Source organism: Achroia grisella, unplaced genomic scaffold, assembly GCF_030625045.1.
Source record: "Achroia grisella isolate CSIRO2021 unplaced genomic scaffold, CSIRO_AGI_Agris_v1 utg702, whole genome shotgun sequence".
In the NCBI taxonomy this organism is placed as follows: Eukaryota; Metazoa; Arthropoda; class Insecta; order Lepidoptera; family Pyralidae; genus Achroia; species Achroia grisella.
Window position 1 is genome coordinate 873,066 of NW_026712999.1, and position 25,595 is coordinate 898,660.

The following is a 25,595-nucleotide window of genomic DNA, read 5'->3' on the forward strand; positions in this document are numbered from 1 at the left end:
TCTGTGGCTTCTACAAATCGGAATCATAATTGAAGTTAGAAAGGTTACAATTTTGGCTATAATAAGAATCGGAATTCATGAAGAAAGTAGTAGGCAAGGCATGATTGGTATCACAGGGGTTACATGATACTTTGATGTCCATTGCGCTTAATGTATAAAGGCGATGGCCGCTCACCATCAGTTGGCCGTCAGCCTGTTTGCCATATTTTTTTAAATACTCAATACTCAATATTTATTGCATTCCATAATATTACAATGAAAGATGTTTATAATTCGTTTTCGATCATTATGGACCCTGTTAGGGCACGCAAACATAACATTATTATTACTATTATCATAACTAGTTATAACATATAATTTAATATTATTCATCCAGTTATATACATTAATTAAATGTTACATAAAAACTAAAATACATCATTCAAATAATCACTTACATTATAATATTGTTTTTTACATAGTAAATCCTTTAAGTATTTTATAAATAGGCTATTCTTATTTAAAGTTGTTATAGAAGTTGGGAGTTGGTTAAATATTTTAACAGACGATACCAAGGGCCACTAGAATGTAATTTGAGACGAGAGGTGGGTGATTGTATTTTATTATTATTACGCAACGCGTAATTATAGTAAATATATGTATTATGATGCGCTGGTCCTGATTTTTCATTCCGATTGATTTACTATTCAGTTCAAATGGGGATAGAAATAAAGATGGGCTGAGCCGAGTTCGAACCCCTTACCCTGCCTGACGGATACGACTTTGGTGCCATCAGACCAAAGTCGTATCTGTCAGGCAGGAGTTGGGTTTCAGCCGCTCCATAAGTCATTCCGCGGGTCTGCCTTCGATCGTTCGGTGAAGCTGTAAACGCCAGCTGCGACCGAGCATTAGAGTAATTCGAAAAATATCTCTAATTTAATCCGTTAAAGGCAAAAATCATTGAAAATAAATTCAAAATGTGATTCTCTAAAGAAGTTATGTTACTTATACGTTTAATTTTTGACCTACATATTACAGTTATTTATTTATTACATTACATAGTATATGTAGCTTATTTTCTCCCCAGTGTATTGACATCGTAAGTATAAAAGCATTTATACACACTGCCCTAAAATCGGTGTCAGTATAGGTGTTGGAGTAATCACTGGCAATACCCTTGGTTGCGGGTGCTCACATCATCACGGGAGCCACAAAATCCTCTATGCTATAAAAAAAATAGGCACCAATAGCGTAGACTTTTTTTTAACTTGTTGAAAAACTTCATTAAGATATCAAGGTATTTTTTAAATGGATCATAATGTTTCACCCGCCAGCACCGATGGTGTACACATGCTGTGCATCAGTGTTAGTCAGGTCAGTTAGACGAATAGATCAGGTAATTAACCATGGTTTCCAGGGAAGGGGGGGGGGGGGACCGTAAGTCCCTCATTAATTAGGTACCAGGTATAACACCCAAAAACACTCGAGGCGACTTAGGGAGCTTCCCATTTTCCAATATCGCTGCTTCTGTTTGGTACGTCTGTAAACGCTTTAAGCATTTAGACATTGGCAATTGTCCATATCGTTATGTCTTGTTTGGGTCGGAACTTTGCTAACACATATAAATTCATGAGTTTATTGTACTGAACACAATGCTTTCATAACAATGGGAAAAGGAAAATCACATTCAATAGTCTCTAATGGCTGATTTCCTGGCGCTATATTTTAGATCAATTTGTGTTAAGTAGCTCTTTTACTGAAAGTAATGTCTTTTTGAATACGTTCTTTGCAACTTTACTGGTGTGAATACTTGTATTATAAATAATCGGGGAAGTGAGTTTGTTTGTTTGTTTACACATCTTACCTTCATCTTCCCTTGCTTTCGCTGCGTAAATCAACCCCATTTCTCTGTCTAGTTCTGTTTATCTTTTTCTTATAACTTCGAAAAGGATGAGTATAGTTTTGTAAATATATCGCGCTATGTTTAATCTAATTTTAATATTGATTTTTGCAATCAATGGCATAGCATATTACAAATAACTATGCATAAATTTGATCATGATTTATAGCGTATTTTTGTAGAATTATATCTATAATTAATAAGTTTCGATACATCCACATTAAAATTCTTTTAGGGTTTAGACTCGGAAGAAAATGTCAAAAAGGCCGACTTTAAACTATTATATATTAAAATGAAAATAAGGAAACAGGTCTTTAATATGTTGTATACGACAAAGAGTTTACAGTTTGAATATTTACCTACCATGTTCGGGTCTGCAAAGTAAAAAGGTGCAAGTGCACCGCCTGGCACCCCATGAAAACGGTCATATCTATGCATTTGTTTGAATCACAATATTTCACGCGATTGCTAGCGAGTAGACGAATTTGTAAACTCGAAACTAGGACGGCTATTGGCTTTGATTAATTGGCCTCAGTGGTTTAGCGGTTTAGCATACCACTTTACTTCCGATGGTCGCGGGTTCGATTACTCGCACGGTTCAAACAGTATTCTATGTGTATTATGTATTTACAAAATATATACATGTAAGTATTTGTGTCAGATGTCTAGTATACCTACCTATAACACAAGGTTAGGACTAAATAACGCTGTGTGAATTGTCTTGAGTTATTATTTAATTACACTGTTTTTGTTGAACAGGGCTTCCCGACAGCATGTTACTATGGTTACTGCAGAAACTTCGAAGCAGTCGACCACGGCTGCGTGTGTGTGTTAGACATCATTCGTCGTCACAATGCTCCGCCTTCTACATAACTGCTGATGATGATGTGTAAATACTCCTTATATTTATTACAAATGTGTTTTAATTATTTTAAGAAACTGCAACTTAAAGCTTTTTTACATTAATAGAGAGTCCTATCGAATGATTTTACCATAAGACTCAAATCGTATCCTCCACTGTACTTTACTTAACGTAATTTTCGATGACATCATTTACTTAACCAGGATTGACCAATATTTCGAACTGAATTTATTGTGAAATTTCATACATATGTTGAGTTTTGATTATGGTATGATGCACCCGCCTGCGTTAACGGTTTACCCTGGCGGGGCACCAGTGGAGGATGATAAAATTAACACGAGGTCAGGTCAGTTTGCCCATCGTGACAAGTTCACCAGGAATCTTTCACGATCGTTTCCAGGGGCAACCACATGGAGGTCAACCTGGTACATTGCTAGCAATGAGATCATCAGTCCACATTTCTTTCCCCATTATTTGTCAAGATATTAAGACGATTAGAAAAACAAACAAACATACTTATGTTGTATGTATTAGCGGGCTTCTAACAGATTTGGTTCGATACACGAGCGGTGAAGGTGAGTGTTGACGTACGTCGGCAAAGGGGCCCTTTTAACCTACATCCGGGAACTGCTCGCAGGATCCCTCTCTACCACACGACGGACCCGGGGCACGGCGAATCCATGGAATGCCAAAGAACATAAATTCTTGACTTTGTCAGTGTGACTGTTGTGCTGAATTTTATTACGATTGCTTGAAATATGTTTTTTTATTTTATTATTTGTTGAATCTATAGCGAAAAATCTTGATATTATTATTGTCTAAACAGGCTTTTACAAACTGCTGAGGAAGTCCACCTCCCGAAGTTACTGAAGCCGGAGTTTGGCGGTGGTTACAAGGAGTTCACTGTACGCGACATGCATTGTTTCCAAAAGGTATTTATTTATATTACTACATTTATGTTAGATTAAAGACCATCAGCCTAGTTAGAAACAATCCTTCCTAAAAGATGTACGTTACATATAATACACGACGAATTTGAATGTTATGACAGAAGCCTAAATTTAGTTCTTCATTTAGTTTACATATTTTTACGTTTAGGAAACAAATTCTCTTATGAGGCCTATAACAATTTTATAGTCTGTACTGTTTATAATGAAGCGCGGTCACGAAACAAAGCTACCATACACCGAATTATAACGGAAGGTCATAAGTTAAAGTTAAACATTATATCTTTGCAATAATTGAAACACGAATAACAAACCAAATTAATCCGAGACTGCGGTAGGCTCCCCGTCTGCATGTGGAATTCAAATATACCACAAATTAAGAGAGACTGCGGCAGACTGGCGCTTTTATAATAGATTTTTATAATATAGGTACAATTAAGAAAACTATAGGTACAAAATTATGCAGCTGCATTGGGTAAATACATTATTCGGGACTGTTATGTATTCGGGAGAGTTAAGAACGAGGAAGGATTAAGAGCAATTTTTAGTACTAATAATTAGTTCTGAAGACTAAAGAATGAAGATGTATAGAATGTTAGATTTAAATATACCAAAGTATGAGTAAAGTTAACTAAACCACGACAGATAGTTTGACATTGGTTTTACTACTCCTCAACTAGGATAACAGTCGTAAAGATAACTACTGTTACTGTTAACTTAATTTACATACCGATTATAATTTTATAATACTAGAATTATATTGGTATTTAAAAGAAGCGATTTGAGTAACCATTTATTGCAACGTCCACATGCTACTTGCACATAGTCGACTTTGTTAGAACACGGTTTACAATCGGTGATGAGACTGGCTGATATGGCCCGCTGCCCGTAAATAAACTATATTTTTTTTATAATTTCTTATTTATGCTAATCAAGAGAATTAAATTTTGTCTAGTTTGTGACATGTCTTCAAATGCCATGTATGATACATGAGCTTAAAAGTAATGTAACAAAATTGTTTCTTTTGCTTTCAAATCTCAATATCTTTTGTATTATCATTATTACATAGTATAAAACAAAGTTACTATTGCTGTCTGTCCGTCTCTATGTATGCTTAAATCTTTAAAACTACGCAACGGATTGATGCGGTATTTTTAATGGATAGAGTGATTTAAGAGGAATGTTTATACTATATATATAATATATGTACACCTATGCGAAGCCGGGGCGAGTAGCTTGATTGAATATATTATTTAGATTTTAGAATTGATTACAATATTAAATTCCTACATAGAAACATTGTAATTGAAATAAAATTAAATTCTGCGCATTTTTACCTTACATGAAAACAACGGAAATAACTACCAATTGAGAACTAGCCAAGGAAATGATTGCGTGCCTACGAGTGATGCACGCACTCGATTATTGGCTTATTTTTACTTAAAGGACAAATCAACAAAATAACGATCGGATTCGATATCATTTTAAATAGTACAGAATCTTTTCTATCGTTCTATTTAATCAACACACTATAGTATTTCTTCATGGATCTATATTATTACAAGCTGTGCCCGCGGTTTCACCCGCGTTAAATTTTAATAAGCTATATTACTATAAAGTTTCATCAAATCCGTTCAGTAGTTATTGCGTGAAAGAGTAATAAATATCCATACTTACGCACTTTCGTGTTTATAATATTATTAAAATGTGATGAATTTCGCTAAAATTAGCATGAGTGAGACCACAAGTATTCAGTGCGGAAACCTAACTGCCGTCTCTTGGTGATCAAATTCCGAGCGTTGTGGAGTCTACATTCATATTGCTCAATAACGGTCGGAATTTGATCACCAATAGAGGAGGTTGGAACACTTTAGGTACGGGCGCGCCATAGTAGTGGCAGCACAATACGACTAAGTAATATAAACTCATTAAGTAATGAAATGGACTTACGCAAAATAACACTTAATTCGAGAAAATAAATCATATGATATCGTTTGTATAAAAAATATTAGGGTTCTTATGTGGATAAGAACCCTAATATTTTATGTAACTATACGGGAACTTATTGAACTAACAATGCTTATGTCTTTCGCTGCTATTGTTTCAACTTCATCCGGAAGTCTTCTTTAGAGTGAGTGCGGTGCTTTCATCCCAGCGTATTGCGTCGCACTGAATAACACGCCGTACATACTTGTAAAGATTAAGTTTTAAAAATAATACTAATTATAACAACTCATTGTTATTTACAAAGTCAGTTTTAAGTATTTACATTTATGATAAGTTAAATCTACCTTTCTGGTAGATTTAACTTTACCTGACTGCTCTAATTATTTTCAAATCAGAAGAAGGATAAAATAAGAAGAATGATTTTAAAATTGGAAGAAATTTTTCAATTGTTTATATATCGAGGTAACATGTACGGCAGTAGACAGTTTCCACGAGACTCCACGAGGAGGTCATTATAATAAAAGCCTCCATAATGATATCATTACCAAAGCTCTTAAAATAAATGTCCCAAAGAGGATGAACGCACTATATTTTTGGTAGACTCTAATTTGTAAAACCCACTACATTTAACTCGGGAACATTATAATACGCTACATTTGCGTTGTCCTCGATGTTCAAATGATCACAATTTTGAAAGGCAAAACTTTTTTATAGTTTCATTCATCTCTATGACGTATATGTCTAAACTAAAGGAAATATTTTATATTTTTCTTTTAAATTAGAATTTATGTATTGTTTCTTTGTGATCTATAAACTCTAAAGAACCGCCCGGACAGATTGAAAAATTAGGTATGTCACTTATAAAAAGATACAATTAGGCATAATATGGTTTATTTTATTTACAAACTAACTGTTTCGTCCGCGTGGAATTAGATTTTTTTATTTCTTTATAATTATTTATTTATGTAAATAAATAAATATTTATTTGTATAGATAATTTTAGATTCTAGAAATAGAAATAGAAATAATCTTTATTCAAATAAACTCATTACAAGCACTTTTGAATAGTCATATTTTGATTCTACCACTCATTCGGAATGCAGATTCATCACAAGAAGAATGAGCAAGAAACTTGTGTGTTGCTCTTTTTAATAGATATTTTTTATATAAATAATTACAGTGTAACAAGTAAGAGGCATGCGACAATCAACATAGAAATCGCTACGCACTCATTATTAGTGTAATCAGATAATATTGTCAGTGCTATGTATTTAAAATTTTTCTACAAAAACATTATTATCGTTAATGAATTCTTCAATTTTATAGTAAGCTTTTTTGCAAAGGAAGTGTTTTATTTGACATTTAAATCTTTTTTCTGGCAGATTTATAACAGACTCTGGTATTTTATTGTAAAACCTTACGCAATTGCCATAAAACGAATTACTAACTTTAGCCAAACGACATTTAGGTAAAATCAGTTTGTTATTGTTACGTAAGCTTTTATTAGTGCAATCACTAACTCTTTTGAAACTGTCTATATTCTTCCTGGCATACATGATATTTTCATAAATATATTGAGAAGCAACGGTGAGGATATTTGATTCCTTAAAGCACTCTCGCAAAGACTCCCTGGAACCCATGCTATAAATGGAGCGAATGGCCCTCTTTTGTAAAATAAATATTGTATTTATATCAGCTGCTTTGCCCCATAACAAAATACCATACGACATAATGCTATGGAAATAGCTAAAGTACACAAGTTTAGCCGTTGCCACGTCTGTTAATTGTCTAATTCTTCTTACCGCATAAGCGGCAGAACGAAGTCGACTCGCTAATTTAGTAATATGAGCACCCTATTGCAACTTGGAATCTAATGTGATACCTATAAATACAGTATCATCCACAAAATTAATAGGTTTATTGTCCAACGTGATTTTTGAATCTACAAGATTGATGTAAATATAAGTTTATTACGAACTTTTGTAACGATCGCCCCTTTCCGTAATAAAATTTTTGGATAATATTTTAACCTCTTCTTCTAATTAATTGGATAATATAATAATTATTTAAATATATAGATCAGAAACGAGAACACTCAATCATTTGGCCATATAAATAATAATATGTGATCGTCTAGTATCGGAGGACCTGTTGTGTATGTGTAGTAACTATAGATTCTTTGATTGGTATATGACGGAGTAATAACTACGAGATAAATACATGTCTCGATAATACAAATTATGATACAAAGTATATGTTATGAATAATAATTATACAGTAAATAATTTAAAGTGAAATCATTATGGATTTAATAATTAAGAGGGCCCCCAAAGGGGCAGAGGAGACTGGCTCCATCCACACGCCAAGCCTCAAGTGGAAGACTCACCAACTAACTTGTTCCTTCCCCCTTGAATATGATGTTTCTATTTATAATTATTTTATTTTTTAAATAATCTAGTTTATAGAAATTAAATCAATGTTTAGTTAGTGAATTAAAGTCCTAAAATGAATTGTTTTTAAAATCTAATACAATTTTTGAACTAAATATTTATAATATACTTATGGGTATAGGTGAACCGTCACACTTTGACAGTTGACCGGTAAGAAATATTTATGTGTCGATTTTTGTACACAAATACTATATAAAAATGAACACAAACAACAATCGATACTTTTTATAGCTTAAACTCACTAATTATATCAAATACACTAAAAAAATTGAGTAATAAATTAGATAAAAGTATTTAATTATTAGGGCCAGCTGACAAAGACAGTTATCGGTAATGTTGCCAGTCGAGGAAAAAACGTTTCCAAAGTTTTTAAAAATTCCTATAATAATTGCACATATGCTAAGCTAGGGCGTGTCTCATGCAATATTTAAAAAGTTTTATTCCTCTGTCCTAGGGTACGTCCGCATCGGAACTGTTAAACTCTCAAGAGCGGGGAGCACTCGTCAAACATGTGTTGGAGTCAGCTCGCGCCGAGCCCGGCGATGAGCATGCACTCGAACCTGCGTTAACACTCCGGCCTGGACAAAGCATTGGTATTATTATTATAGCCCCATTTAATTCTTTATTTGTTTACTAAGGAACTCTACGAGTATATATTCCTCATGTGTTGGCATTCCAGAAGACTAAAAAGTCATATACACCCTGTACTTAATGTTATTATATATGGCGTAATAAGAGTAAATATGCGTGTGAGTATGTTTTTTTAACGATTTAATGTATATTTATGCATAGTTTAAAAAAATATTATACTGCTAAATTTATATAAACTACAAGTGTGCACAATTTTCGTAAAAAAGGGGTACAAAGTTTTGTCTTCACATATTAATCTTATGTATAAAATTCTCGTGTCACAGTTTTCGTTCCCATATTCCTCCGAAACGGCTTGACCGATTCTCATGAAATTTTGTGAACGTATTGAGTAGGTCTGAGAATCGGCCAATATCTATTTTCATCCCCCTAAATGTTAGGGGTAGTCCACCCCTAAATTTTGTTTTTTATTTTTTAGACAAAATTTTTAGTTTTTTTTTTTTTATGATACAACATACAAAAATACATACAGTCCTAAATTTTCACCCTTCTATCATCAACCCCTATTTTTTTATAGCGTTATTAATTTTGCCGGGCCAGCTAATATAATTATATTTTTATCTGCAGTCCCGGCGTGTGTGAGTAGAGGTGTCGTAGCCAGTATGTTCCCTCTTCACGAGAGAAACGCTCTCGAAAGCCTCAGGAAAAAGTGGGTGAAAACGTTATTCTCCCCACAGCCTTTAGGTACGTATGTATTATTTTTTATTAATACAAAATATTTACTTCTTAATAAGTAACATTTCAAATACATATTTTAACAAGCTGTTATAACTTTCTCTGCGTTTTTTGAGATGATAGATAAGGCTATCATCGTTCTTGATATACAAACTAATGTCTCAAAAAAAGCCTATGACTACGATCGTCCCTGATATACAATATTCGTCTCGTGAAATTTTCTAAAATTCCATTTAACTGTTTATTCGTAAAAAAACGAACAGACACACTTTTACGTTTAAAATATTTGTACTATAGTCACGTAAGACTTTTTACAGTCTTATATTAAAAAGCAGTACTTGTTTTTTCATCATCCAGAATGCATACAGCTAAAAGTATAGCTGCTAATTTCATTAAATGTTGTTTATTAACGAAACAATTTGTTTTTTCGTATAGAGTTCTTTCGACTTATTTCTTTAGCCTACATATATCTTATAGTTTAAAAAATAACACCCAGTAGAGTACAAATTTTCAAATTGGACTTTAAAGTTAAATATTTACAGTGGAGTCCAAAAGTTTGTTATTCTTGAGTTATTGCAGTATTGTAATAAGTGTGAAATATGTTCGTAAATAATTTTGAATGTCTTTGACTGAATGTTGTTGAATGATGAAGTTATGATTGAATTTCAGATGAAATAAGTGAATATTTTGGTGTTAAAATTGCGATGTATTTCGCTTGGCTTGGACATTATACCCAGTCACTGACGGTACCAGCAGCTGTTGGTTTTCTATTTTGGGTATGTTTTATTCAATTATTTGCTTGCAATTTAACATTAAGTAAATTTTTGGAATATATATTTTTTTTCGTACTACTCTAATGCTGTTGGCCACCGATTTCCTTTACAATTTCACTGGATTATAGGGAATGTAATTTTGTACTTAATAAATTTGTATTGCAATTTTGCAATTGAAATTACAGACGAGGGAAGAACTGTATAAAATCATCTATCAATCAACCATCTTATTGATGAACATGCATTGCCATTTCATAGAACTAAGATGTCATGCCTCTTATCCAGTAATTTCAAGGCCTAAGCTGCACTCTACAACCGAAATAGCTTTTAAAGCAAACTGAAAATTGAAGTAGGTGAGACAGAGGTACCTATGCAGACTATTTTATGTAAAAAATCGTCTACATGGGTGTACCCAACCTCTGGTAAATTCTGAGAACTGGCAATTCTTGTTTTTCCATTGTAGCTTCATAAAAAATATGTTTCAACAAGATGCTGAAGTAATTTCTTTTTATGTTTGTAGATTTGGTTGGGCACAGCAAATGACAACTGGAAGGATATAGCCTATGTATTGTTCTCACTTTTCAACGTGTTATGGGCCTGCGTGTATTTAGAAACTTGGAAAAGGTTTGTTAATTTATTTATATTATATTATATATATTATGTAATATTGATATAAAACAAATAATTAATTTTGTGAATTGTATCTCACTCTGGATACTAGAGAGTATATGCTCTTTAGTATCCAAGCACATTTTTTTTAATTATAAATTAATACAAATGGACATAGGCATGACTACATTTTTTTATTGCACAAATGTGTGATACCTATACAATAAAAAAGATAATATTACCATACGTAACTTATTTCTTTTATTTTCAGGTATTCAAATGTTTTAGCGTACAAATGGGGAACATTGGATCAGAGAGATGAGTTATTAGTGGAACCGAGACCACTCTTTCAGGTATAAAACCAAAGAAATATATTTTACTCGTATATAAAAAATAAAATACTGAATTATGGCCTGTTTGTCTAGTGAAATTATAATGTATAAAATAAACTAGCAGCTTACATATAAGCCGAGATAAAGTGTTACGTATGTCATGTTTATGATCGTGAAATGTAAACTCATATATTTCTGACTTAATACAGTTTTCATTAATCATCGAAGACCAAACAAATTTAATTATGCGGCCCGAACATTTATTCACGTATGATACTTATGATTCACCTACTTTAAAATCCTTTATTCTACAGACTTTATATCCCAAAGACACATTAAAAAATTATAAATATCAATAATTCTATAATTGTTATGGCAAAATGAAGGATATCTGACTATAGAGCAAACTGTAATCAGATGTCTTTCATTTTTCCATATTAATTAAGTATTATTGTAATTAAAAAGTCACTAAAGCAATTACGATTGAAATGCGCTCATTGCCTGCCCGCGCGTTCTTTCTCGATCTCTTTGTCTATATTTTCATACACGTCCTTTCCTGCGTGAAATCCGATTCCGGCGTGTAAGGTTATTCCTACGTGTAATGGTTGCTAATGGAGGAATGGCATTCGCAGGGCGAGATGGGCACTAGCCCCGTGACTGGGCGGCCGGAGCCGCATTACGCGGCGTGGCGAAGGCGCATGTGGCGCCATCTAGTGTCGCTGCCGGTGATGCTCGTCTGTCTCACGGTCGCAGCCGCAGCCACATTCGGATTCTTACGAGCACAGGTACATCACAAATTAAAGACTTTATAAATAAATCAATATGTCTCGGATATAATAGTTGGTCATGTATTTTTAGGTTGGCTTAATCAAACTTTTTATGTAATTGGAATATTGGAATAAGAATTGCGATGTAACTGACGATATCACTTTATCATGTGACACCAGTATTACCACTGTCATGTCTCCTGTAATTTCATTGTCTTTCATCTCTTTTCTCCTCTTTTTAATGTTACTAAATTAACTCAACCAGATCAGAAGTAGACTTTGTACAAAATCGCCTGCGTGAGTATCTCCATTTCAGCTAATACAGTCGCTAAGTTTGCTTTGTTATGTATTTTGATGAGATATGGAACTAAAATTATATGGATGGATGGAGGCATAATAGCCTCCAGAGTGGCAATGTATGAGGCGTCACATGATGTGTCCTTGGTACTGTACAGGTATATAGGCTATGATGCCTTATCTTTGGATTACTATTACTGATTCGAAAAGCTGATTCACAAGAAGAATGAGTACGAACCTTGCGTGTTGCTCTTTAAAATAATTGTAATATATATAAATAAAAATATTATGTTAAAGCCTTTACTAATAAAGGATGATGAATAAAGTAGAATAGCGAACTGTACTACTGTTATATTCAAGAATTGAAATTACAATTGTTAGAATTTAGTATAGAAGAATATAAAATTACGCTTGCGGCGTCATCGTTGGCCCAAGGTGAAGTGAAAGTCGGCACGGCCTGGCGACTGCCGATAGTGCTGTTAGATAATATTCGAACAACTATTATTCATAATAAATTGGTGTTTGACCAGGACTGGTGGGAGGGCAATGTTATATACCTCACCTGGATCCCACGGACTTTTCTCGCCATCATAATCTGGGTTGAGGAGGAGGTGTATGCAAGAATAGCCAGGTGGCTCAACGATAAAGGTACGTTCCTTTTTACGCTACTCTCTAAAAAGTTTGCGTTGCAGTGTCTTTTACAAACGTGGGCTTTTGTTACATGTATGACGTATTTGGTCGACGACCTCGGAGGTCTAGCGGTTTAGCACACCGCATTACCTCCGATGGTCTTGAGTTCGTTCGTTATACGCATTTCTATTCATGAGTATGATTGTTTGTATCGGTCTGGATGTTTTCTATCTATAATATGTATGTATTTAAAAAATACTCAAAACTTAGTTTGGAACTAGATAGCGCTGTGTGAATTGCCCTGAAAAAAGTATATAAATAGCTGATGATAATATTTTTGTATGCAATTCAAGGATTATAAATATATGTGATTTAGTAACATTTTTAGATAATAGAATTGATGATATAGCGCAGTTTTCTAAATTTATCTCTAAAAATTTATAATAAAGTGGCGCCATAATCATTATTATAAGTACTGGCAAGAATTACACTAATATAAAAAAAAACACAATAATGTTGAATGTTTTATAAAGATAAAAAAAAAATCTATCGGGCCAGAGTACTGTAATAATACACTAGTGTTTTGGCGGAATTGTTGTAATAGCCTTTTCTATCATATTATATTAATAATATAAAGAAAAGGTATGTGTACTTTTTTCTACTTTGGCTTTAGCCTATGAAAATGATGATTAGTATCAGAAAAAAGTTTAGAAAACGGCGCTTAATTATCTACCGACATTTATATTCCTGGTGGACATGGCTCACGACGCATATAAATAGTTTGGGTTCTTGTGAGTTTAGACAACATAAAAAGGTGATAAACATGTAATAATAGCCCACATTAATAAGTGCACTCGAACACTGCATAGTGTTTTTAAGTTTATTGTTTCAATAATTTTACGTTTGTTTTTATATATTTACTTTACACACTAAACTTGTGCAAGAATATAAACATCAATCTTTTCCGTATCTAAATACTTAATCGATTTTGGACCTTATTACTATTATATATTATTATAATGTAATAATGTCCAAGAATATTTATTTTCTTATTTATACATAATCTAATATATAAAATAAAATAGTTTGTATAGAATTTAAAGTATTCGAACAAAGCGTGTGTAGAGTGCGAGTGTTTTTTTAGTATCTTGGTTTTTTGTGTCAATAATATATATTAGACTTGTTTATGAAATACTCTTAACTAATTTATTCTAATTTGATAGTTAGGCGTTTCTGCATGACTATAGTATTGTACCCTGTATTTCCTTCTACTAGTCGAATATTAGCACTGAAATTTTAGTGTATATCTATATTTAAAACTTAATAATAAATAGATTAATTATTGGCAATAATATTGAACCGTTTTTAATTAGTACATATGTAGTTTACACACTCGAGTGTAGGTAGTCTATATATTTACTATAGTGCATTATTATTTTCTCTTTTCTGCTTACCAAATGGGACTGGACCACGTTAAAAATATAATAATAACTGGTAACATCCAACCAACTGTCGTGACAATTTCATTTTGAAATCCAACAGAGAACTATCGTCTCGAGACAAAATATGAGAATCACCTGATTGTGAAAATAGCATTGGTTTGTATTTAAAATGCTGTAAAACTAACGCCATACAAAAGCTAAGCTTCCGTCACGCTTTGCTTATCATAGACAATTAATGGAGATTAAAAAAAATGGTAATTTATGGACACGGACTTTGTTATTGGACGGCACAGCAACATTTGCAATTGCACGCGTTCTCACTTGTTTCAGCTTGCATGGATTATGTTGTGCTTAAAAAATATTTAACTACATTAAACAAAGCACGCTACATTATTATTTACACGAGTATTAGTACTTGTAGTAAAGAACTGACGTCAATATAAAAATGAAGTATTAACAAAACAAAAAATTAAATTTATTTTTATAAATTAGTACATTAAAATGTTCTTAATACACTTCTATTCTCATATCTATTAGAATTTGTATCTACAATAAATATATTTTTAAATTATTAAGTAAGTTATATTTGTATCTATTTATTAAGAATATATGACGCACTCTTAATATTATCTTAAAAATGCCAAATTTTTGGAAATAAACTTTAAAATTATAAATATTAAAGTGTTATTTCCAAAATTTACTGTTTTGTATTAATGCCGTTTACTATCAAGCGTATCATAACGTATTAGGTATTATTGACATTTATATTTGTTCACTTCTTAAAATAGTTGAAAAGAATATATCTTATGATAATATCGCATAGTAGTGTATTGATAATGATTAAATAACAAATATTTTATATTAGTAGGTCAATATATATTTATAGAAATAATTTGACAAAGTTAATAAAAACATATTAATGGTATTTATAATGTTTTCTTTCAAAACAATCAAATAGCGCGTTATACTGTCAGTTTTGGTATTTCAATATAGGTCCCTCCTATATTTAAATAACAAAACTGACACTGGGTACTACAGTAAATAGCTTTTATAAAATCAAGGCAAACTAGTGACTTGCTTCATTTTTATAGTATTAAAGTGAAATTTAGCGTACTAAAGCCTCATGCAATAGGAATATTGGGTAATGATTAATCCTGAACCCTATTGCCAGTAGAAATAAGCTTATTTTATTTTTTGCATTACAATGATGCTTGCGGTTTTAGCAAGAACACAATAGATATCAATGTCGCATCATCCCCTCACAAAATATCTTCATTGACATTATAGTATCTTAGATATTAGGTGTAATAACAGAAATCTTTACAATATTACTTGGGAGTTATAAGCTTTCAACTGTTAGCTGTCAAAATGACAGTAACTCCCCATCTGTGAGACCAATTACAGCACTTCTCTTAGATGGGGCTATAGTGTCCGAGTCCAATAAGTGGCTCCTTCACAGATGAGAGGACATTTTTTCAATTTTATAGTCCAATAAAGTAAAGTTAACTCTATGATTCTAAAAAAAAACCATATATGAGCTCGTTTAAAGATCTGCGGCTATTATGGCCTAAACACAAATTCAGAGTAAATACTTAGATAATAATATTCTATATACTTTAAATAAATAATTATGTAGTTTTCTGTATTTGCCTAAAATTTTAAATCAAATCCAGATTTACCCATTATGGGAAAATGGGAAACTTATTTATAGTCTATTAAAGAATTAGGCATTCTACTTTTATACTACCATATAAACCATATAAACACAGAGTAGAATTGATATTTATAAAGTCCAAGTAATAATTTGTGAGGTATTACTGTTACTCGAAAGTATTGTAGGTGAAAAATTAACTATTACTTTTTGTATTCCAGTTTCAGTTCGTGAACTCATTCATGAGTTTGTTCTACATTGCGTTTTATCTTCAAGATATGGATAAATTGAAGGAGGTAAGACAGCATCGCCATATATTGGCTATATTCCTACAATTATTGTATATTTGTTGATTAACTTATTGTTTACTATGACAACAGTTTGATTCTAAGATGAAAATTGTACAAAGGAGTTTCCAACGCGCAGACGAAAAATGAAATGATTGGCGTAACTATAGTTACTTTGCCTGCTTATATTTTTAGCTTAAATAAAAAAAAATTATTATTTACAAAAGCAACAACAGTCTAAGCGTTCATTTCAGTATAAAACTAATAATCTTTAAATTATATTTATTACTAATTTAATTAAAATTAAATATTATTAATTAGGATATATTGTAATTTTAATTTATTTTGGTCCTTCGAGCCTTTTAACATTATTATGCCTTGCTTTGTGGGTTAGTTACTTACTTTAAACCAAAAATATCCTATTAATCCAATTAATCTTGAACATTATCTCTCTGTGCAAATCACATTTAAATCTGTTTCTGTTGGACAGATTTAAATGTGATTTGCACAGAGAGATAATGTTCAAGATTAATTGGATTAATAGGATATTTTCTTAATCTCTTCAATCCAATAATACTTTCCAATAGTCTAATTCTCAATTTTACTTAATAAATAATAACAGGATCTATATATATGTGACATTGTTTCAGCAACTAGCCGTGTTGCTTATAACGAGACAAGTAATTGGCAATCTGAAGGAATCCGCGTTGCCATATCTTATAGAAAACCTCAGGCTGGCGAAGATATGTGTTGATGTGTTTGGTGCGATAAGTCCAAGTAAAAGTACGTATATTTATTTACTTTCTAGCTGTATCCTGCGCCATCACATCCGTTATTGACAATACAAGATTATATAATATTTGTTTAATAATTGGATTATACATGATAGTTATCAACTATCTTGTATAATCCGGCATACCGTTAGGCTACTTTAAGTAACAGACATTCAAAATTTACAGGCTTCTAAATGTATAATATTAATGAATAGTAACTTTGTAAAAGTAATGCTTCCTATGACCTAAATTGAACTCCAACCAATATATCCTTAACTAAAGTTAAGGATATATTGTACTATCATAAAATATATTGAACAATCTAATTCTATTTAGAAATCTGTATAATATGTAACATTGTGTAACTTAGAAGAATATAGTGAAATACCTTTGTCTTTCTATCTTGAATAGGGGTACATGAATATTCCAATGTCTTTTGTGTTGTTATTATGCTTTTCATATACTGGGATATTCCAGATATAAAAAAGTTTTCATGGTCCTAAGTAAACATTAAACATGGAACTATAAAAATAATTACAGTACCAACATCTACTGAACTCGCAGAGCTATTCGAAAAGAAAACAGACTCAGGGGAATTGCTGGAGAATACTTTAATTAATGGAAGCGCTGAGAAGGAGGAACGAAGAGACTCAGAGCCGATAGTGGGCCAGAAAATCATACACCAGGCTGAGTTGGAGTCACAACTGTTCAAGGTAAGATAGCTTAATCTTATTCTGTACAAGCAATGGAGAGGGGAGAAATGAACTTGTCTTCACGGTCACCATTTTCCACTGGTATCCCGCTAGCGTATATAGTTGCATAAATATCATATGCTGTAAAAAGTTCACTTAAAATATATAGTGCTCAAGTCATTAGATGATGATGAAGCCTCGAGTCAGTTGTTTCATCGTGAAATTCACCTGTAATATATTTATAAGGATTTTCAAGAGATCATGAATTCATCGTGTAGATAGCCCTAATAGGGTACTAGCAATAAGGCCATTAGTAGTTATTACATTATCAATCTTCGTCGAGAGTTTAAGGTCGCGAGTGCGATTCCTCGCACGGTATAAATATTTGTATTCATAAGTATAATTGTTTATATTGGTCTGGATGTTTTCTATGTATATTATATTAGTATCAGTCGTTTAGTACATATAACACAAGTTCCGCTTAGCTTGGAACTAGATGGCGCTGTTGTGAAATAGCCAAGGTTATTATTATTATATTCACAATTACAATTTTAATGGGGATAATTTGGACGATACTTAATCGTCGGGCTGATGTATTAACGTATTTTTTATGGAGCGTGTAAAGTTGTGGGTTGTGTGACAGTACGAGGGAACATTCGCGGAGTACCTGGAGATGCTGACGCAGCTGGGCCACGTGGTGCTGTTCTCGTCCGCGTTCCCGCTGGCGGGCGTGTGCGCGCTCCTCAACAACGCGGCTGAAGTACGCGCCGACGCCTTCAAGCTGTGCCACGTCGCGCAGAGACCCTTCGGGGAACGAGTTTCCAGCGTCGGCAGCTGGCAGGTACTCACTTTCACGACATACGACTCTGTCCGCTCTTCAAATTAGACCATAATTTCCTACAACGATTAGAACATAGCTTCAAAAATTTCTACTTTATTTTTTAGTTACTAGAATGTCATTTATGTTGTTGCCTACAAGAGTATTACTAAGATGTCATGTTAGGACATCGTGCCGTGTAATTTTACTGCCGTATGTCAGCATAACGACCTGATTTTGTGGCTGATATACTTGATTTGATTTAACAGCGTTATAAATTGGCTACGATTATCTTTATGTTCAGGTTAAATATAACAACCATTTAGAAATAGAACTAAAGTAGATAATAGATTAAATCTGCAATTATTATTCTAAATAGTCCCAAGTTGAGAAAACATGTGTACATATAAAATTCAACCATAGAAGCAATTGCAATAAAGACTATACTTAACAAGCAATATGGTATCGTTGGTAACCGTTGGCCCGGGTACGCAGCACGCGATGGAGGCGATGGTGGGCGTGGCGGTGTTGGTGAACTGCGCCCTGATCGGTCTGTCGGGCCCCGTGCACCGCCTGCTGCCCGACGCCGCGCCCGCGCACACCGTGCTGCTCATAGTGGCTCTCGAGGTGCGTCTACTGTACTGTACTGTACTGTACCCTACCCTAGTCTACTGTTGGCGGTGTTGGTGTACTGCGCCCTGAACGGCAGGTCTGGATGCTGAAATACGAACGGCCATTGTGCCTCCTACTCACTAAAAACTTTCTTTAAACACTAAAAATGTACCCCGACAAAGCCTCTATTATTGAAATCGCGAAGGCGCGTCAAATTTTGCTTGCGAGTCAGTCATATTTAAGGCAGTCGTTAAACGCAATTCAAGCAACTTGTAGGGATCTCTGTCATGCATTATTTTAAAATAATGTACCTATAGAAATCTATCTATCTATTCTAGAATAATTAGAAAATGCATGCGGTTGACTGGTACAAAATACGCATGGTGTTAAGTCCGTCAAATGTTCTGTTACTGTTTTTATTGTGGTATATGTAATTAGTTACATTAAAGTTATATAAATAAATAAATATTTATATAAAGATATGTATTAAGTATTATATTTGTGTTACAGCATGTCATCTTGATAGTGGTGCTCGCACTGCGTATCGCGATACCAGAGATTCCCGGCTGGCTTGCTACCGAGATGGCTAAAGTGGAATTCCAACGACGGGAAGCAATCAAAAATGCACACGCACCGCTTATGGTAAAAGGATTATTTTAATTTTGGAAATAGAATATTTTTACTTTGATTATCTGTTCATTAAACATTCATAATTTGTGAACCACGTTCTTAACGGTTGAGCTCTTCTCACTTGAATCATCATTGTCAAATGTTGATACGACACGACCCTAACTTTGTCTTTACTTTCTTTCCTTCAATTTTTCCTATAATAATTTTCATAAATTTATCGCCCATGTTCATTAATGTGTTTTAAACACACACATATTATTTCTAAGTAACTTATAAAAATAGCTATAATCAAAATTAATTTCCTATAGTGCCACCCTATTAAAAAAATGCCAAAAGATGACAACACAGGTATTGTCAAATTTGTCTTGGATATTAAAAAACAGCCTATAGTATTAAATAGATCAGTATGATCGGCGTAATATCAAGTTTTGTGGTACAGTCGGAATGCCCGAGCCAGGACGACGTGCGCGTGTGGTCCCGCGCCCCCGCCACCCCCGCCACCCCCGCGCGGACCCCCACGCGGACGCCCACCACCCCCAAGGGGGCCGACCGCGCCGACCGCACCCACCGCCGACTTAACATCGGCAAGATACCAGAAATACCACCCTTCAGGTTTGTCATACATCCTATATTTGTTGGCATGTAGATAAAATAGAATAGAATAGAAGAATGAAAGAAATACTATAAAAAGAAAATAGCAATAAAAATCTTATTCCAAATTATACGAAAAAATTAGACATTGATAGAAAGATAGATTCCACCGCTGAGTTTTTAAATATTCGATAGGAAAAATCTACTGTTTATTTAATTAGTAACACATAAATTAAATAAACAGATGAAATAATTTTTAAAATATATATCAATAAACTATGAATAAACACGATTTTTTTTATTGATATTAAGGATAACCTTAATATTCGCCAAAGAACTTGCATGTTAATATAGTGATAACAGTTTTAAATCGAGCGTAATTTTAATATTTCATTGCTTTATTGATCAGCTGATTGATGTTCAATGTTTCGTTTTAGAAAAAATAACTGTAATTAAGTACTGATTATACAAATCGTAGTCCAGCCGCAAGATTAATTAAAAATCAGTCAAAACAAGGATGAAAAAGAAGCCTTCGAGTTACAAGCATCATAAAATCTCATAAGACATGTATAGTAACTGTTGAAAATGTTAAATACTATATATTATATATGAGGATACAATAATACTCTGGATTTACGGGATATGTGGGACAACCAGAACCGCTTTACTTGGGGTACATTTTATTCTTTAATTGAACGATATTAGTTTATGAATATAGGTCAGTGTTACGTAAAATATTATACTAAAAACAGGACCCTTAAATCGCCGGTTTGAATGTAGTTTGGAATCAAATTTGGGTCCTTAACGTTGGCCTGCACCGTTTCGTATCATATTATTCTCTTTAATTATACACTCATCGGTCAATAAAAGAATTTATATTTATGTAAAGTTATTCGGTTTAGTATTTATGTTTAAAAAAAATATACATAAATAGCTTGAACTGCAATCTATATCTCGCGTAGAAAAATCGTATATCTCCAATTCCGCTTAAACAGGGGTGACGTAAGTCGGAGTATTACTGTGTTATAAATAAAAAATGAGATATAAGTATGAATATATGTTGCTCAAACGTTAATATTGTCTCAGAAAAAAATACGTAATATTATTCGACGTGTTGGCTGAACGACAGATGGCAGTAAAGTCAAGCGATCATTGCATGTGCCATCGCTACGTTCATATCATAGCATGATGCTATAGTTGGTTCGAATCCTCGATTTCTCATCTCACTCAAAATTATTGCCTATCATTATACCATACATATAATAAAAATGACATGACAAAGTTATAGAGCCATGATAGCTTAGTCTTCCGAAATAGTAACGAATGGGGCACGTCGTCTGCCTTTTCAATAACATAAAAAAATTACTTTCGTATTAAATAATTTTGAGTGAGACGAGATTCTTAAGTTGTTGTGAAGGATTATAATAAACCCTTTAATGCAATGATGTTTTTATAGCTGATTTTATGAATTTTAATATGTCCAGTCGTTTTAATGTTGGAGAGTCCTTTATGGTCCCAAACATACGAGGAGAGTCAAAATACAATAACTGTATATATATAATGATGAAGATCTCTCTGAGACGCCCGCTTCACTCGTATATTTGTATATTAAAGTTTTAAATAAAAAAAAATTAAATATACAACATTATAAAAAAAACGTGGTGTACTCAAATCTTTGCAAAATTTTCTACTAGTTTAAAATGTAATGTGGAGAGAAAATTAGGGGCGCAAATATAAGAAATGTACATATATTATTTAAAAATCTATATTATTTTGTTTAATTCCGCTATTCTAATAGTAGCATACCACAAATATTCTATGCGGAAACCTGACCACCGCTAATGGAAGCGTTATGATGGCCTCCCCTATTAGTGATAATTAATTATATTTATTAATTAATTCCGACCGTTATTGGATCTACATCCATATACGATACGTGTTGCCTTTTGATGAGGCATCATCAGGCAATGAATAGTGTTTGGATGTAGTTTGGAAGCCTAGTGTTCACTTGTTTATTATAACTTCGAAAGTTTGTGTAAGTGGAGGGATGCATTGATGTTTGTTACTCTTTCACGTAAAGACTACTGAGAGAATTTTAATAAAACTTTACAATAATGTAACTTATATATCAGAATAACATATATGTATATAGGCTATAAATATCACACGGATTAAACCGCTAATACAGGTAGTACTGAATATTTGTGATCTCACACATGTTATTGTAGCGGAATTAAGTAAAAATAATTAACATTTGTTATTGAAATGAAACAAAATAACACTAAATTCAATAAAATCTACATATATTCAACCTTGGAGCATGAGGATATTTTGTAAACCAGTTTATACAAACAACATTGCACAAATCCAATCCGAGAGGAAATCAGTGTTCATAGGTTTTAATTTATTTTTATTTTTTGTTTTCAGTTAATTTGGCACAAGTAAAATTGTGGATGGGTGTGTAGTTGATGACATATTATATATTTTATAATGACCTCTAATTCCGTGAATTCAGTATTATGATGTTGCTTATTTTAACAAATTGATTTAATGTTTATATTTTTTGTTGCAATAAATTTTATTAAAGTTATATTTGTAGTTTTTTTTAGCTGCAGGTAACGCAATGAGAGACGAAAACAATAAGTTATAATTAATAATATTTAGGGAAAAAAAATCTTATCACATATGGGTATTCTTTCAAGACAAACATCTGTATTCATGAGTATAATTCTATATATTAATCTAAGTGCTTTCTATATGTATGTATATTTTGGTAATTATAAAAAGAGATAAATACATATCTCTTTTTGTAATTACCAAAATATTAGTTGTTCAGTAGTCGTAGTAAGATATCCTTTCTGCCACCAGGCAGTGTCTGAATAGTCCAGGGATATTATTACCTACCAGAAATTATCTGTAAAAAAATATAAAGTTGTATAATAATTTAACCACTTATAAATTTTGTACAACATTGACCCAAAATGTTTCTCACAAGATTTTTTTACAGTATTTTCCAACCCTCATTGCGTTACTTGTATTTAAACTTGCTGATTTGATTTTCTTCTTGTGGTTTTGTAGTTTTTATCATCTATTGTAACTTCGAATGTAGTCTAAACTTTTTTTTATCTCTGTCACCTAGACGAGGACTGAATACTGAACTATATTATAAGACTTATTTGAAAAACGTTGAATTAATATTTAAATAATATTTAATTGTAGCTTTTTTATTCATAATTCTATTTATAAACAATTCCTTTTTTATAATTTTTATATTATAAGTATAAAAAATGTTTTAACACAAAGTGTGATCCACACATTTTGGATTATTTTATATTAATCTAGTTTATACAACAAGTTTACGCGCGGTTTTTTTCTAATCCGTAAAAAGTATTCGATTGTATAGTCTGTTATAATGTTGTGTGATAATAAAAAATAATAATAATTATATTTTACTTGTACTTTAGTATCTGTGAACTAAATAGGACCTAAATCCATTTGGCTATTTATTTACTAATTAGAAAGTGAACATTCATCATCATCAACAATTCAACATCATTTCTTAATTAAATGAAAATAATTTAATTTAAGAACAAAGTATGAAGAGTTTGATTTTCTTAACTTTGTATCTTTTTATGTACAATTCATATTAGAGCGTGGAACACTTACACATATTTCAGATCCCATTATTATGTGAATAATATCTCTAGTCATAATATAACAAACAAACGTAAAAAGTGTATGTAAACTAAAAGAATAAATATTAAATAGTCGCCTTTTTAATGGCCTTACAAGGAGCATAGCCTATAATGGGTCCAACAACCTTATCTTTTAAATATTTGACCCTACAATTAACAACCATAGTCCACACATCTTTATAATTTTTTGTAATAACTAAGTTGAAAAGTAAACGTTATGACTTATCTGACTGACTTATGTGTTGTTATATACATAATACTGCCAAAATGAAGGGTGTATTTAGAGAGTCATTAACTGTTCAATAAATATACTTACATGTATTTTATAAAATGAACATTTCATCAGTAAAGGAAGTCAAAGGTAATTTTCATATTTATTGTCATTTCGATATTTTGCAGTCACGTCTATCCTCACTTCGATATTTCGCAGCACTATCATTTTTACTTCTACTGTGTATATGCTTCTCTTTCTGACCTATACTTACTTACGTTGTCTATCTCTCTTTCGCTTGCATTACAAAATAGGAACGTGGACATTTCCAGGCCTAAGGCGGCGTCTATAACGGAACCCGTTGTGAATACTGGCTCTTTGCAGCTTTTGCAAGATGTGAGTCCAACGAAGCCTATACGGCGTAAGGTAAGTCTTTTTTTTTGTAATTGGACTAGCAAACAAGTAAATGACCCACCTAATAGTAAATAGCAATCAAGCCTACGTACATGAACAAACAGATATATCGTCAAATTAATTAAAATCGAGTTATGAGTAGTTTCATGTGTCCCTTACGGGCGTTGATATCACATCTATTACGTCAACCCGCAATGTAGTATGAGCCAATAACAAAAAACAAACTGCTTTCTGTTTTTGAATGAAATGTGGTGCAGGTGGTAATCCACGTGTTGCCATTCCGAAGGTCGAAACGATATTCGAAGGAAACCCGTGACTATGTATGTCAGCTACCTACTTTGTAATTTCACATAAATTATTACATAATATAAAACAGTCGCCGCCACTGTCTGTTCGTTTATATTAGGTAAACGTGTATAGAACAAACCGAGAAATTCAAAGATTTGTACTGCGTCCATACGAAGTCGGGGCGGCTTGCTTTGTTATAAAATATATAATATAATATGTTGACTTTTAGTTACATAATAGTATATAAATAAACGTCAACAACCCCCAGGTGGCTGGATTAAAACCACTTGGGATGGGATAATTAAAAAAATCGAACAGTAATAAAATTAAAATAACTTAATCTAACTTAAGAAGCAGCCATACTTGAAGACTTTTTTCTGTGATAACAATAAAAGAGTGTGTAGGAAGCGACGGGCGGGGCACCACTGTCGCTGCTAGGTGTACGAGGACTGCGGGATGAACCATTGCATCGTTCGGCGCATTGCATCCCACAGCCGGCACACCATCGACCCCTCGTCAACCCCACTCTACAGGTACACCCTTTTTTATTTAACAAGACTGGCTTACTAACAATCTGACATCTTGTCAGATAGTCACTCGATTAGCTAGTCGAATAAATATCTCAGAAAAATTAACACAGCGCCATCTAGTCCCAAGCTGATCTGGATACTAGACA

At 32.8% G+C, this 25,595-nt stretch overlaps 1 protein-coding gene across 3 annotated transcripts in view; it reads left to right on the forward strand.

The window, feature by feature from the left end:
• Positions 1-25,595, forward strand: part of LOC131850144 (anoctamin-8-like) — a 29,804-nt gene that overhangs the window by 2,233 nt on the left and 1,976 nt on the right. The window contains exons 3-21 of one of the 3 annotated variants that reach the window (XM_059200316.1): positions 2,639-2,768; positions 3,568-3,673; positions 8,540-8,678; positions 9,301-9,417; positions 10,078-10,184; positions 10,702-10,805; positions 11,062-11,143; positions 11,755-11,907; positions 12,717-12,834; positions 14,359-14,414; positions 16,131-16,205; positions 16,847-16,979; positions 17,510-17,682; positions 18,305-18,502; positions 18,974-19,105; positions 19,601-19,732; positions 20,160-20,332; positions 24,532-24,643; positions 25,324-25,452. In XM_059200316.1, the coding sequence (XP_059056299.1) occupies positions 2,639-2,768; positions 3,568-3,673; positions 8,540-8,678; positions 9,301-9,417; positions 10,078-10,184; positions 10,702-10,805; positions 11,062-11,143; positions 11,755-11,907; positions 12,717-12,834; positions 14,359-14,414; positions 16,131-16,205; positions 16,847-16,979; positions 17,510-17,682; positions 18,305-18,502; positions 18,974-19,105; positions 19,601-19,732; positions 20,160-20,332; positions 24,532-24,643; positions 25,324-25,452 (2,369 nt within the window). Of the gene's footprint in view, positions 1-2,638; positions 2,769-3,567; positions 3,674-8,539; positions 8,679-9,300; positions 9,418-10,077; positions 10,185-10,701; positions 10,806-11,061; positions 11,144-11,754; positions 11,908-12,716; positions 12,835-14,358; positions 14,415-16,130; positions 16,206-16,846; positions 16,980-17,509; positions 17,683-18,304; positions 18,503-18,973; positions 19,106-19,600; positions 19,733-20,159; positions 20,333-22,738; positions 22,992-24,531; positions 24,644-25,323; positions 25,453-25,595 lie in introns of those variants that run through there. The other 2 variants (XM_059200317.1, XM_059200318.1) reach the window with 2 other exon arrangements.